General features: G+C 47.1%; 6 protein-coding genes across 6 annotated transcripts; 4 read left to right on the top strand and 2 right to left on the bottom strand.

Moving 5' to 3' along the window:
• Positions 1-461: 461 nt before the first annotated feature.
• On the bottom strand, positions 462-3,107 carry TrAFT101_003375 (uncharacterized protein). Its single transcript, XM_024898821.2, has 5 exons — positions 2,760-3,107; positions 2,151-2,624; positions 1,948-2,074; positions 1,808-1,886; positions 462-1,735 (listed from the first exon to the last, which is right to left on the bottom strand). Exons 1-5 carry the CDS (start codon positions 2,966-2,968, stop codon positions 852-854), a joined length of 1,773 nt encoding a protein of 590 aa, XP_024766870.1. The 5' UTR covers positions 2,969-3,107; the 3' UTR covers positions 462-851.
• Positions 3,108-3,619: 512 nt separating this feature from the next.
• On the top strand, positions 3,620-5,268 carry TrAFT101_003374 (uncharacterized protein). Its single transcript, XM_024905843.2, has 3 exons — positions 3,620-3,986; positions 4,111-4,652; positions 4,713-5,268. The coding sequence occupies exons 1-3, from the start codon at positions 3,905-3,907 to the stop codon at positions 5,046-5,048; spliced, it is 960 nt and encodes a 319-aa protein (XP_024766871.1). The 5' UTR covers positions 3,620-3,904; the 3' UTR covers positions 5,049-5,268.
• Positions 5,269-6,456: 1,188 nt separating this feature from the next.
• On the top strand, positions 6,457-7,700 carry TrAFT101_003373 (uncharacterized protein; the record flags this gene model as incomplete). Its single annotated transcript, XM_066126859.1, has 3 exons — positions 6,457-6,619; positions 6,711-7,058; positions 7,126-7,700. The coding sequence occupies 3 exons, from the start codon at positions 6,457-6,459 to the stop codon at positions 7,698-7,700; spliced, it is 1,086 nt and encodes a 361-aa protein (XP_065982966.1).
• Positions 7,701-8,799: 1,099 nt separating this feature from the next.
• TrAFT101_003372 (uncharacterized protein) lies at positions 8,800-9,252 on the top strand (the record flags this gene model as incomplete). Its single annotated transcript, XM_024898634.2, has 1 exon — positions 8,800-9,252. One exon carries the CDS (start codon positions 8,800-8,802, stop codon positions 9,250-9,252), a length of 453 nt encoding a protein of 150 aa, XP_024766873.2.
• An 899-nt stretch (positions 9,253-10,151) lies between these two features.
• TrAFT101_003371 (uncharacterized protein) lies at positions 10,152-10,706 on the bottom strand (the record flags this gene model as incomplete). Its single annotated transcript, XM_066126858.1, has 2 exons — positions 10,152-10,215; positions 10,513-10,706. 2 exons carry the CDS (start codon positions 10,704-10,706, stop codon positions 10,152-10,154), a joined length of 258 nt encoding a protein of 85 aa, XP_065982965.1.
• A 94-nt stretch (positions 10,707-10,800) lies between these two features.
• On the top strand, positions 10,801-12,331 carry TrAFT101_003370 (uncharacterized protein). The gene is made up of 4 exons (XM_024901677.2): positions 10,801-11,005; positions 11,068-11,354; positions 11,420-11,646; positions 11,714-12,331. Exons 1-4 carry the CDS (start codon positions 10,923-10,925, stop codon positions 12,230-12,232), a joined length of 1,116 nt encoding a protein of 371 aa, XP_024766874.1. The 5' UTR covers positions 10,801-10,922; the 3' UTR covers positions 12,233-12,331.
• Positions 12,332-13,676: the final 1,345 nt, after the last annotated feature.

Here is a 13,676-nt window from a genome sequence, read left to right as displayed (position 1 = left end):
AAGAAACTGGAACAGGAAAAAAAAAAATTGAGGGGGGCTGGGTTGGATGAGATGAAAGGAAGCATAAATAGGTGAGCTGCAGCACCAGGCACCAAAGCTCAACTTGCTGCAAGCTTCTACCAATGGCCTGCTCTTGAGGCTGGAGGGAGCTTGTGGGCGGGAAGAAGCAAAAGGAAGCCACTGTTTGCGACGTCATGGGCCAAAACAGGGAATTAGTGGTTTGGAGTGTGGGGACAGTGGCTTTGCGATGGCTGTGCCGTGGAGAAATGCGACTACTTTGCTCTAGGCGGGGAAAAAACGGTCGAGATGGGTAGTAATACAGAGCATGGGTATGGGTGTAAGCTGCCTGGTGTGTATATGAGGATGCAATCATTGATTTAATGTATTGTGCGGGTGTTTGTCTGTGCTTCATTTATCTTTTATACACAAATTCGACACGATGATACAAGGGAGCATTATGAGCCGATATATGTCGATAAAATCAATATAGACTTGTCTTGTGGTGTTGAAAAAAAAAATCATGAATTCTTGACAAACTTTCTTCGTGAGTCATCGTTATAAAATGCTATATAACAGAGCTGCCTCTCTTGGAAGCAGTAAACATGGCTGGCATCCCTCTTTATATACATTCTGTCCCAGCCACCCTAGTATTGTACATCCTGAAAAAGAAAAGAAAAGAAAAGAAAGAAGAAGGAGAAGGAGAAAGTGAGAAAAGAAGAGAAAAATGCAGCCTTACATTTCCATTCTGTTTGCTTGCTTCTTAAAGCCCAAGACATGTCACTCGACATCTTGCCAGTGTAGAAACAGTGCAACTATTCTCATCCAACACATCTCTTCAGAGCATTCGCATTCTAGCTCCGGGATTTTCGCTCCTTGTTTCTCTTACAGGACCTTTCTCCAGCACTGGAGTTGCTCTTGGCATACACAAAGTCGTGAGTAGCAAGAGAGCTGCTAGCTGAATTGCCCCTTTGTCTTGCCTTGAAGTCGTCGGTTCCGAGCGAATTCCATGTGCTTGTCTCACTGTCTGTGCTGCCGGCAATACTTGGCGCCTGGCACTCCAACGCTGGTTCTTCTTGAATAAATTCTGGTATTATGGCCCTCTTCTTCTTCGGGCTTGGATTCCGTAAATTTCGTTGATCTTTTTCGAGCTCTTCAGGCTCTCCTCTGTTAGAATCTCCGTCACAGGAACCTCCCATGCTCTCTCTATCTTGTTGATCTCGGTGATATTGCCCGAGCACACGGTCAAACAAAGCTTCCATCTCAGTCTCACTCGGTAAATTGGATTCTTCCGGCGATCGGAAACGACCAAGAGCCGTCCGGTACTCAACCTGGTCGGCCGCAATGGCAGCTGACCACCGTTTCCACGAAGGTAGATTCATTATCTCGGGAAAGGATGGCTGTCGGAGCATATAAGGAAGCAATGCATCCAAGATACCTGCAAGGGCATGTCGGATGGGCTTCATCAGCTCGAATAGCGGCTCTGAATACAGAATATCAACAGAGTTTACAAAGTAAATAAGAACAGATTTGCTGGTTTTGAAATCCATATCTCTGTAGATGTAGTGGACACTTAGATAGCTTGTAAGATGCCTTGCCGTCTCCTCAAGGATGGCGAGGATGCGGACTGCCATGCTGGGAATCTGAAAGTTTACAGCAGCGCAATAGGCCAGGACACATCGTGGAACATGTAGAAAGTTAAGCGGCTGTACACTGTCTCTCTCGCAAATATCGATATCTATGGGACATGTCGGAGTCAGCCGTCAGAAAGCTTTTCTTAAAGAGAGACAGAACTGGGCGAGATGCGCACTCTTGGTATACATGAAGTAAAGGCAAGGCTGCACTGCCCCGATAGCATGGGGCAAATGCATCTCGACTGGTGATCCATCCTAAAAGTGACCAATGGTTAGCTTTGTAGTCTTTGGTTCTTCAAGTTTCTTTTCCAATTACCTCGTTTAGCGGAGGAAGCTTTTCTCGAAACCATCCTGAGTGCCGCGTAAGAATGTCTCGATGTAGCTGAAACATGCTTCCCTCTGCATATAAATAGACGTTTGACCCAAAGGGATGCCTCCAAAGGCTAGATTTCAGTTTGATAAGCCAAAATAGCCTTTTCAAATACTCATGAGTATCAAGACACCAACGCGAATGCTTACATCTTGGCCGCTTGATCTGCAGCTTCTTCCAGGATTAACCTCGTCGGCGTGCTCAGTCGAGAAACACCAGATCTAGTGTCTTCAGACTGCGTCTCATTTGTTGAAGAACTTGCTTTGGATGATGCGTCGCACGATTCAGGCAAATTTGGCTTTTCGCTAGAAGTAGTGTCGGCAGCCTTTTCCTGCCTTTCCTCCTTCCCATCCTTCTCGGGAGTACTCAGCACTGGGAACTCCTCAACCTTCAATTCTAGAGGCTTCGCAGGCTTTTCCTGGTCAGATGCTACTGAAGCTTGGCGTTGGCGCCACGGATTTTGCTTTGGGGGAGACGCCGGTCTCAGACTCGGGCCTGGCTGCTCTTTGGGCTTCCATGCCGGCTTGGACAGCTTTTGGCTCCGACCATCAAGCGAAGTTGGCTTCGTTTTCGCCATCGGTCTCTCCCTTTCGAGAAGTGCGATTCGAGGTTCAATGTTGGAGCTGGTGGCAGCAGTCAGCCTTTGCCGTTCTCAATGCTGGATTTGCTGCGCATAAGGGCCGAGACTCGGATTTGGCGACTTTCATGGGAAAAGCAAGAATAGAGCAGGTGAATCGCCTTGGGCTGGATTTGTTTACCTTCGAAAAAGGCCATGTTTTATGACGGCAGAGATGGCCAGTTGGAGCAGAATGACCGTGCAGAGCAGTGGCAGTGTGAACAGGTGGCGGCCAAGAGAGAGGCCTGGCAACAAGGAGTACGTGGACTTGATGAACTGCTGCTGACTCTTGAGCAAGGCGGGGTGAGCTATATTTAAATCGCTGTCATACAGCTCTGTAGGGTACGCCATGTTGCTGGAAGAGCTCAGCCGTGGCCGCGGTCAGCAATCACGGTCGACCGAGGAGAGGTGAAGAGCGCAACGGTGTGCGGCGGCATGGATGTATAAGAGAGCATAAGAGAGCATTAGAGAGCCGTCTGGCTGCTATTAGGCTATTGGCTGTATTATCCATATTGCCAATAGCTGCTATCCACTGCAGTTCATTTAACCTTGCTTCCATCCTGCGTCTACAAGGCGATACTGGGGGAAATAGCCTGATAATATGGCTTTTTGATTAGTCTGCGTAAGAGAAGGGAATCGGTCCTATGGACTTGGCTACTAAGTAGAGGTAGTAGTAGTAGGTAACAGATAGAACGCCTCTAGAGTGTGGTGTGGTGCTAAGTAAGGCACTACTACTATGTTTGTAGACTTACTCACGCATTGCCATAATAGTGGTGCGTGGTGTAAGGCAGGTACCTACCTTACCTACTAGTATTAGCCATAGTGGCTGCCAGTTGTTCCCGGTTCCTATTACTTTCTGGAATTGATAAACAAATACTATGCCTTGCATATTTTCATATAGGTACTATACTTAGATCAACAGCATACAGATAGAAATCATTTAATGCCACTACCACCTACCACTACCGCCCTGCTTATACCTTGTATAACACAAACGCTGTTCAATGCCATTCATGACGCCCCAGTTATTGATTCCCGAATCTTCGCTGGTCCTTGAATTCGGCATTTGGCTAGATCCAATGCTGCCCAGATAGGCCTAGCCCCGCACCCAGGGAACCAGGTCCCCTAAGCTCTCCACCATTGAACTTACCAGCACTAGCACCAGCCACAGCGCAGGCTTCCAACCATTACACAATCCTCGCAGACTCCGGCTTTGTGCTTCGCTTCTTCAGATCCAACTTTCGCCTTCATACATCACAACTGTCTCGATTGGCAACAGACGCAACGATGGCGGACGCTGTGGTGCAAATAACCTCCAAGACACAGCTTGACGAGCTGCTGAAAACCTCTCCCATTCTCATCGTCGAGTGTGAGCCTCCCCCACCATGAGACACTCCCCGCCATGTCTTGGCCGACGCTGGATGGAATCCCATCCTCTCTGCCTTGCTGAGGATGCTGTAGAGGCATATGCACTGACTCTGCCTCTCTCTTAGTCTACTCCGACTCGAACGAATCATGCCAGCAAATCGCACCCGTGTACGCAGGTCTGGCTGAGCGAATCTCGCGGCCCGGCCCTCTTACTTTTGCCAAGGTCGACAATGATACAACCCAAGACCTCGTCCAGGAATATGCCGTCACGGTGCTGCCCACGTTTATCTTGTTCCGCAAGGGCAAGGTCATTCACACGGTGCAAGGCGCAAACCCGGTTGAACTGAGGACTGTTGTAGGAAAGCTAATCTCAGAGCTGGAGTCGCTGGCAGAGGCCGCAGGTGGCTCAGAGAGCGGCGGCGTTTGGAAGGGTGCTGAGATCCCTAGAGGCTACAGCGATGTTACGGACCAGGTAGAACTCAGAGGCTGTGAGCTGCTCAACGCAGATGACAATGCTGGCCCTGTCAAGGTCCTCTTCGAGAACTCAAAGCCGAGTGCCCTGGGCTTAGGCAAATCTACCTCTACAGACTGGGTCCAGAGCGGATCTGACGACCAGCTCCTGCTCTTTATCCCCTTTCAATCCACAATCAAGCTCCATACATTACAGGTCAGTACCTCTCTTACAAACAACCAATTGGACAATTGTCTTGGCTGACCGCGAGAATAGATCACTTCTGTTCTTCCCGAAGGCAGTAACGATGTGTCACGACCTGTCGTCCTCAATTTGTTCATCAACCGCACATCCAACATGGATTTTGGAGAGGCAGAGGATGCTGAGCCCACACAGTCCATCACATTAGAGCCCGAGCATTGGAACGCCGAATCCACGGCAAACATCAGCCTGCGATTCGTCAAGTTTCAGAAGACAAACACCCTCACCATTTTTGTTCAGCAAGGGGATGGTGAAGCGGATGCTGTGCGCATCGACCGTATCAAGCTCATCGGAGAGGCTGGCGCAAAGAGGGACATGGGCAAGCTGCAGAAAATCGATGATGATGAGTAGAACTCACATGCTCGCGATAGCGCAGTAAAAGACCAAAAAGTATAAAAGGATAAAGGAAAGCTGCTCTGTGGTTATGATGTCAAGATTTTTCTGCCTTTAGAAACATAAGATACCAGGTGCTTGGTACTTGGGCTCCCAGGTTAAGCGAGCATCGGAGTTTTAGGACGTAATGAATTAAAAAATAAAAATATGTCTTCACGTTACATTAGACTCCCCGCCTTTCTTTTTCTTTCTTAGAAGAGATCTCTTGCATACCCGGCGTTAAGTGGACTCGGTGTCACTGGCCTCAAATTATGATAAGCTGAAGGGCTGATGGCCGGCCTGGGTCAAACTTTTGGTCTCATTGGCGATCCGAGAAGATGCCGATTTTTTCACCGAAGATGGACAGAAAGGAAAACGGATCTTGAATCAATCCAATTTAGAGTATTTCGTAATGGCAGATTAACTCTGCCGTCAGCCACCGGCTGCTTTTTCGGTTTGTTGCCATTGGGGCGTCAAGATGGTGGAGAGCAAGCTACATGTGGGCAGCTATTTCTGGTATTTGGGAAATAATTAACCCCCCATCACCGGTATCTCGGCTGTCAGAGCCTCGTCAAAAATACGGTACAAGATGTTTAGGTAGTGTTTACTGTTGTTCAATCCCACTTACATGGCATGGGCTTATTCCGTCATAGTTCAGCTACATGACGGTTATCACAGGCCAACAATCTGCTAGGCAACCTTTGTGACGAATTCTTTTTTTTTTTTTTGCTAGTATTTATATACTATAGGTCAAGAACGATTATTAATTAACAATTTTTGCTGTCACCATCTCGTTGTATCTTGCATGCATATCGATACTGCTTCGGCAGAAGTTAGCCGTCGGAACTTGCAATTGGCCAATGGGAAAGGAACAGCCAGAGCTGAGACATGGCATTCAGTAGATCTAGATTTCTAGAGCTTCCAGATAAATTCTAAATTCAAAACTAGGGCTTACTAGAACGAGTCCTATCACTCTTGCAATGGCCGTTATTCCCGCGGCTAGAGTGGCTCAGCGAACTGAGGCGCCGAGGCATTCCTGTGCAGAGGATAAGTTGCGATGCCTATTATCAAATAGTTATGCTCTGGTATTCGGTATTGATGGCGTCTGATTACTCAACACTCTTGCCTGATTAGAATTATTCGTGAGGAGGAAGCTCACCACGACTGTCACGCCGCTAGCCATTCATAATTGCTTACAAATTGCAAGAGTCCTTGGTTAGGTAGTTGATTAACAGTATGGTGGTTTATACAACTGGCTCGAGAAGAGACGGGTATAGCTATAAACATGCTGGGCTATTTCCTTTTTAGACTGCGTGGATAATCACACGCAGACTTATATACACTTTATTTAATCTGTAGATACTAGCAGCTTGCCGGACTCGTTTGAATGACCATGGCGAAACACTTGTTGTTGACTCTCCCTTTTCCTAAGCCGGAGCCCTTCCTGCAGCAGCTTCAGACAGTGTTTCCAGACTGGAAAATCACGTATTTGCATCATGCCGTGAAGCCGACTGAGGCGTTTTACAAGCAGGATATGCACATCCCACCTGGTTCGTCTCAAGACTACAATATTCAAACCTCATGTTAGTTTTGAGAATTGACTCTTTATCTAATTTCCTCTTTGCCTCTTGTAATGTATAGAAATCCTGCGCGAAGTCACTGCATTGATGACTATGGGCGTCGTCCCTGACCCCGCTGACGCTCCTAATCTTCGCTACATTCACTTCAACGTCGCCGGAACAGACCATGTTGCTCATAAGCCGGCCTTCAAGGACCCGAATATCACAATCACCACTTCAACTGGTGGGCCTAGCATTGCTGTCGCGGAATGGGTTCTTGGGTCTGTTCTCGGACTGTCTCGCCGACTTTTCAAGTTTAGAGAGTTGCAGAATGCGAAGAGTTGGGGCAGCCCGGTGTTGGCTACGCCTCCCTTTGCTCTGGATGGGAAGAAGATTGGCATTGTTGGCTATGGGTCTATTGGACGACAAGGTAAAGAATAGCCTCTTCTTTGAAAGATGTAGCTTATCGTGTTTGCTGATACAATGAAATGAAGTAGCTCAGTTGGCAAACGCGTTTGGTATGGAGGTCATCGTCTACAACTCTCGCCCACGCCTTACTTCGGAAGACCGCAAGGACCGAAACTGGTGTGAAGCTGGCGCTGGTGATCCGGATGGCACAATACCAAGCGCTTATTTCCATGGACAGTCCAAGGAAGAGCTGCATAGCTTTCTCTCTCAAGACTTGGACATTTTGGTTCTCTCTCTTCCGCTAACGGCATCCACGAAACGCTTGATTGGCGAAGAAGAGCTTTCGCTCATCAATGCTAAAAGCCCAGCTATTCTTGTTAATGTCGCCCGTGGTCAGGTCGTCGACCAGGATGCGCTAATCGCGTCTCTGAAGAAGGGCGCTGCCAATGGCGGTCTTCTCGCTGCGGCTCTTGATGTCACTGATCCTGAGCCTTTGCCTCAGGATAGTGAGCTATGGGGGCTGCCTAATGTTTTCATCTCGCCGCATATCAGCTCTGTTACGCAGCAGACGGTGGCACGGGCATATAAAATCTGGTTGGAGAATTTGGTTCGGATACAGAAGGGTGAGGAGCCGTTCAACGTTGTTAAAAAGACGAAGGTGTAATGTATGTGATGATCACTATATGCCCCAGCCACTTGCAACATCGAGAGCTTAGAGAGAAAGTTCATTACATGAAATTCACTGTCAGCAATCATTGCTTTAAATCTTACACATTTGCGTCTCTAGGAAATGGAAGATCCTAGGAAGAATTCAATTCCGTTAGAAGTGGTAAGGCTTCTGTTTAGCGAGTAATAGTTCATTGAATACTCCACAAAACGACCGGTCTTGTGTCATCGCGTTTTGGTCTGAGGAGGCAAGCGTACTGCCCTCTTTGCTTAGTGGTGGAGAAATTAAAGATGAAATCAGGAGCTTATATCTTGAAAAGTAATCTCATGGCTGGCAAAATTTGTGGTATCATTTTTGAAATTATGGAATTTTTACCCAGGTAGCTCAATTATCAGCTACAGTAAACACTTGCTTGGATCATCCATATACATTCTTGTTATGTCATTTTATAAAGTCTTTGATGATAAGCAGGAGGCCTTTGTGCCAAAGAATAGTCGAATGTATGCACAGCTATATGAGAAGATTAGAAGCCAGATTACGGACTTAAGAGGGACCATATATTATGGACAGTATTTAATGAAATTTGGATGGAGTAGAGGAGCAGTATGTTATTCATAGCGAGATCCAGCGTCATCTAGGGTTATTTTCTCCATATGGTGTTCAGACTAAGCATAACCGATAGGCGAGAGCATATCACTCGCCTTGACATATACACGTATAATCGGACTTAATATAGTAAACTCTATATTTATATATAATCTAAGATTATTCAGCTCATTAGTCCTCATACGTGGAGCTCGGAGGTCATTTAGTTGTATTAAACTGCTGTATGTTTGATTTCCCGATTTGGAAAAAATTGCCTAATCGAGCCGTTTTTCCCTATTGAAGCAACACCTGTACATATTTTCGAAAGGATAGTATAGCTTCAAGAGATGTGTATGCAATTGGGACTTATCGCTTGAGAGGTCTATATAAAGATGTCGGTTGGGGCAATGAGGAATGTCAAAAGAATCGAATAATTTAACTACATCTTTATCAGAACAGACCTGCCCCTAGTGACAGCAAAGTCAACAAAACTGCAGGCTCAATATTCAACATGACACAATCTTCCTGTCTCTGTGGCGCAAACGTCATCACCTACGCCGGCGAGCCTGAACTCAAGTTCAGATGCCACTGCGCTGATGAGCCCAAGCTCACGGGCGCCGCTCCATTCTCGCTCAACTTTATCGTGTCTACCGACACTTTGAAGGTTGTCAAGGGGGAACTCAAAACATGGGGATTCGTCGTGGAGAGCGGCAACTTCATGTCGAATCACTGCTGCGGAGAATGCGGAAGCTTGTTGTACAGGACTTCAACCGGATTTCCGGGAAAGATGGCGATCAAGATTGGCTGTGTGGACGATGAAGACTTGGTAAAGTCGTTTGTGCCGGAAGTGGAAATCTTTACGAGGAACAGAGCTTCCTGGGTGCCAGTTGTTGAAGGAGCTGTTCAAAATTGGTCGGATTTTGGAAGTGGAGAGGGGTTAGAGGCGTCGGAGGAGAAGAAATGAGGCACATGATGCTTGATCTTTGCAGGGATGCACATCTTATGGGCGAAAGAAAGGGATTTAGGCCAGATATAGAGGAGTGAATAGAGTCACTGACGCTCGCAGCTTGCTAGCAACTCTAGCATGTCTTGAATATAGATTGTGTACATGATAATGTCATCTAAAGCTGCTTCCGATACAACTTTTTCTTGTGCTTTTTACTTACTAGTCACCATGTATACAAGGCCGCACTTAAACTCCGTACCCTGGGACAAACTTAGTGTCATAGAGCCATGTCATTGCAAGGCTGACAGGCCAGGGGAGTGACAAATGTAGCCAAGTTCTAGATTTAAAGTGAGCCGGAGAGCCGGTAGTGCATTGTCAGACCTCAGGGGGGCTTGCAGGGACAGGTAATCGTGTAAATGTTGCCCCCATACTGCCCTCTGACATAAAAGCTGATATGCACTCAAAAGGGGCAATAAGATGACTATCGGATATGGGGACTTTAAATTCTCAGCTGGTACGGGGCGCCGGGTGGCCCCCAGCATTAGACATTGGCCATAGCCTTCTGTGTAAGTTATTATATATATATAGCATGAAACAGGATATTAAAACTGCTGCCTTCTTGTGCACTTGGCCATCCGTCTTAGCCGCTGCTAGTAACGATCAACCCGGTTGAGGTGGAACCACCAAGACTGGCATCCCAGTTCTCGCCATGCTAATCTGTAAGCTTATTAACGAGGCTTCTTTCGCTCATGGGCTCGCCTTTAATGTTCATTAATCAAACGCATTCACTTTTCTCTTTCTCCTAATAATATGCCTATCCCTTTCCACTCAAGCTTATTCATAGGCATCAAGAGCGCTGTATTATAAGTAGCCGCCAAGCAGCAACTAATGCCTGTTTGGGCAACTCGTTTTTGCTGCTAGATGGTAAGCGTTGACGATCTCTGACTATATGCCAGGGCCGGTTGTCGCCCCAGCTTGTCACTTGCTCTCTCCAGATTAGCTCTGGCAACCGCTGTGGATCTCTGCAAAGTCCCGTCTGTGGTTTTTCAAGCCGATAGGGGTTCACTTTCAATGTGTGCTTTAGGTATGTTTGTTGAGGACAGCCGTACTAAAAGACACAGATTATGTATGGACGTATGGGAGATTAAAGGAAAAAAGGAAAAAAAAAAAGGAAAAAAAAAAAAAAAAAAAAAAAGATCAATGTTACGGAGTAGAGTAAAGAACGATGCCTATGGAGGTGGTCAAGATGAATGTATAGATGTGATGCGATCTTCCAACAACAGCGGCAACCGGTCATCAATTCGGAGCGATACTAAGCGGGGCGTGGCCAATCGATCTGTAACGTCCAACAGATCGTCAAAGCCTCTCGTCAAGCTCCCGCGTAAAATTGCGACGTTACAGCCATGGGGGCCCGTTATACCATGAATCAGGCTGTTTCGTATTACTCGACGGTAGGCATTCCTGTGCTGCATGGTCTGATTCGCGTTTGCTTCTTTTCATAGTCGGCGAAACATGTTGGGGGCCCCTTGACGGCTATCAAGGCTGATGGCACCCAAGTCTACTCTTGGAGTGGCGTTTATATAAACAGTATGGCCTGTCTGTGATACCCAAAGTTTATCACCTCTCCATTTCTCAACCCCATCTTCCTCTCCCTCTTCTTATACCGGGACCATAGCCTTTTCTCCAGGATGCGTACCTCTACCCTCGCAGCAGCTACTGTCGCCGCCACTGGGGCGATGGCAAAGCCTCGCTATCTCATGTATTTTGACTCGTATGTGCTGCGCCTCCAGTCATTTCCGTTGATGACACTAGAAGATACTTACTCTCTAATAGATGGGACACGACAAATCTGCCTGATCACTCTGTAACCGCAGGTGTCACCCACGTCAGCACCGCTTTTGCCGGTTCGACCGTGTTCAACTCCGGCACTTGGTATCAGCCTTTTATGCCGTTGGACCAGATTCGAGCTCTTTTCGACGACGGGGTCAAGGTCTGCATGTCCATTGGCGGATGGGGGGACACATCTGGCTTCAGCGCAGGGGCACAGAATAACCAGACACGCCAAACTTATGCCCAGAATGTCGCTACTGCAATCAAGACACTGGGCTATGATTGCGTTGGTAAGTACATCATATATAAGGCTGGATGGATGGCTACAATGTATACTCATGGATGGCAATTATAGATATTGATTGGGAGTTCCCTGGTGGAAATGGCCAGGACTACATTCAGAACCCCAATTCGCAGAAGGTTTGGGAGATTGATGCTTTCCCTCTCTTCCTTCAGGCAATCAAAGATGCCGTGGGGCAAGATATCGAACTCTCCATTGCTGCGCCGGGGCGAGTCGAGGACATGATTGCTTACACAGCCGAGAATGTGGCCAAGATTAACGATATTGTGGACTACGTCAACGTGAGTAACTATACTGAGATGCATACGCCGGTATTTAGAAAGATTGGGCTCCAACTGATTGTTACAGGTCATGACGTACGATCTCATGATGCGCCGAATGAACACAACTACCCACCACTCTGGCGTCTCCAACTCTAACGATTCCATCAGCACCTACATCGAGCGCGGCCTCTCTCCCAGCAAGATCAACCTCGGCTTTGCCTTTTACGCCAAATGGTTTGAAACTGCTGCGGGCTTCAACTGCACAACCCCCGTTGGCTGCCCAACAGCAGAGCTCGAGGCCCCCGACGGCAGCGACACGGGCAAATCCGGCGCCATCACGTTCGAGCCGGCCAACATGAGCGGCGATTTCCAGCACGCGGTGCAGAACGGCATCGCAGACGAGGATCTGGGTGGGCAGTGGTACTGGGATTCCCAGAAGGGGGTCTTCTGGACCTGGGACACGGCTGAGTTTGTCGCTCGCAAGTTTACGGATATTGTTGTGCCCAAGCAGCTGGGAGGCGTGATGGCGTGGGCTCTGGCGCAGGACAGCCTCGACTGGAGCCATTTCAAGGCGATGCAGGCTGGTGTTAAAGCTCTGCAGTAGAAGGTGGATGTTTAGACTGTGCTGTACTACGACTGTTTTTGCATAGATATAATAGCATATGGATGTTAATAATCATGATGAATGCCGCCATTTCGGCCGATACTAGCCTCTTTGAAACGTGAGTGATTTGTTTCTATATTTCCCCGATAGGTGGCTTATACAATGGGCACGTTGTACAGGTGGATTTCTTGTAAACTGCAAATGTAGAGTTAAAAGTAGTGAGAATGAATACTGTGATGGGCGACGCTATCAAGCTCAATCAGAGAATAGTGGAGATAATTAAGCACTATGCTGGTTGATATGCTTGCACTCCTTCACTGTAGAAAGAGGGAAAGGAGAAGAAACAGGAAGAATATTTTACATCATATTACATCTCGCTCATCCTTTTGTTAAGAGCCAAGCGAGTACATGTATATTGTTTGTGGATCATGTAACCCTATGCCATATGACGAGGCAAGAAAAGCCTTGGCAGAGTGCTGGTCTATCTATGTATACCGAGAGGAAAAATGAAGAGTTTTACATCGTTCTGAATAAATTCATGAATGAATTAAAGTCTAGAAGTGGGAACACGCATTGTGAACCTGCCTATGTCCTTGAAAGAATCGTCTTCCTACAAACTACAGCTATCTGTGTGCATGTAGGAACTGGATCACACTTGGTACATCGGCTTTAATGTTTACGGCTTCCCTCATGCCTTGTATACCCTGCAGCCTTCATCTACCTACCAAGTATGTACCCAGCAGTTGTGGCGTCACCAACAGATTACGAGTACTGCCCCCATGCCACCGCTGAAGACGTTGTGTGGCGCTGTCTCTCAGCCGATGCATGTGTATCATTATTATCACAATAAGCGGTCCAATAGCTGAATTGAGCCAATTTTACCTCAATTGTGAAAGAGATAAAACTTAGTTTTGCATCTTGGCAAAAGTCCCACGGGCCGATCCCTACATGTCCGCCTCAGGTAGCTGTTAACGATGTCTCGAGACCATTCATAGATGCCCGCAATGAGGGCTTTACTCTGCCGCAATGCGTCTTTTGTTCGCCAGATCCATGAACCTGGCCATTTCCATCCACTGCGTGGAACATCACTCAAAGTTTTCTTCATTGACTCAAATGTGACTCGAACTTGGAAGACAGCTTCGGAAATTAACCGGCGCATCACATGGGGCAAAGAGACCTTTTCCCACGAATATACTTTGTAGATCAGAGAAATCCATGGTTTATAAGCAAAAAAGAGAGATACTCTGCCCGGATACTGCACTGTTAAAGGACTAGATCCTGCTTGCTCCTGGTAAGTAGCTGCATGCAGCGGAGTAGTGTTATGATGTAGCCATCACTTGCCCAGTTCTTCAATACCATAGACTACATATTAGTGACATGCTATTTTTAGAGTCGTCTTCCTCTCTAGAGATGCAGAAAGGGTGTCGATATGCAAGGTGATAAT

Source organism: Trichoderma asperellum, chromosome 2, assembly GCF_020647865.1.
Source record: "Trichoderma asperellum chromosome 2, complete sequence".
Classification (NCBI taxonomy): domain Eukaryota; kingdom Fungi; phylum Ascomycota; class Sordariomycetes; order Hypocreales; family Hypocreaceae; genus Trichoderma; species Trichoderma asperellum.
Note: the sequence above shows the minus strand (reverse complement) of the source record. Positions and strands in the feature narration are given on the sequence as shown.

Excerpts from the sequence above, each read along its gene's own strand:
- TrAFT101_003375 (XM_024898821.2), bottom strand. The coding sequence starts at position 2,968 with ATGGCGTACCCTACAGAGCTGTATGACAGCGATTTAAATATAGCTCAC. Across the intron at positions 2,625-2,759 it reads AAACATGGCCTTTTTCGAAG|CTCCAACATTGAACCTCGAA; the intron begins GTAAACAAATCC and ends TGCTGCCACCAG. Across the intron at positions 1,887-1,947 it reads AGCTTCCTCCGCTAAACGAG|GATGGATCACCAGTCGAGAT; the intron begins GTAATTGGAAAA and ends GGTCACTTTTAG.
- TrAFT101_003374 (XM_024905843.2), top strand. The coding sequence starts at position 3,905 with ATGGCGGACGCTGTGGTGCAAATAACCTCCAAGACACAGCTTGACGAG. Across the intron at positions 3,987-4,110 it reads TCCCATTCTCATCGTCGAGT|TCTACTCCGACTCGAACGAA; the intron begins GTGAGCCTCCCC and ends CCTCTCTCTTAG. Across the intron at positions 4,653-4,712 it reads TCAAGCTCCATACATTACAG|ATCACTTCTGTTCTTCCCGA; the intron begins GTCAGTACCTCT and ends CCGCGAGAATAG.
- TrAFT101_003370 (XM_024901677.2), top strand. The coding sequence starts at position 10,923 with ATGCGTACCTCTACCCTCGCAGCAGCTACTGTCGCCGCCACTGGGGCG. Across the intron at positions 11,006-11,067 it reads TATCTCATGTATTTTGACTC|ATGGGACACGACAAATCTGC; the intron begins GTATGTGCTGCG and ends ACTCTCTAATAG. Across the intron at positions 11,355-11,419 it reads ACTGGGCTATGATTGCGTTG|ATATTGATTGGGAGTTCCCT; the intron begins GTAAGTACATCA and ends TGGCAATTATAG.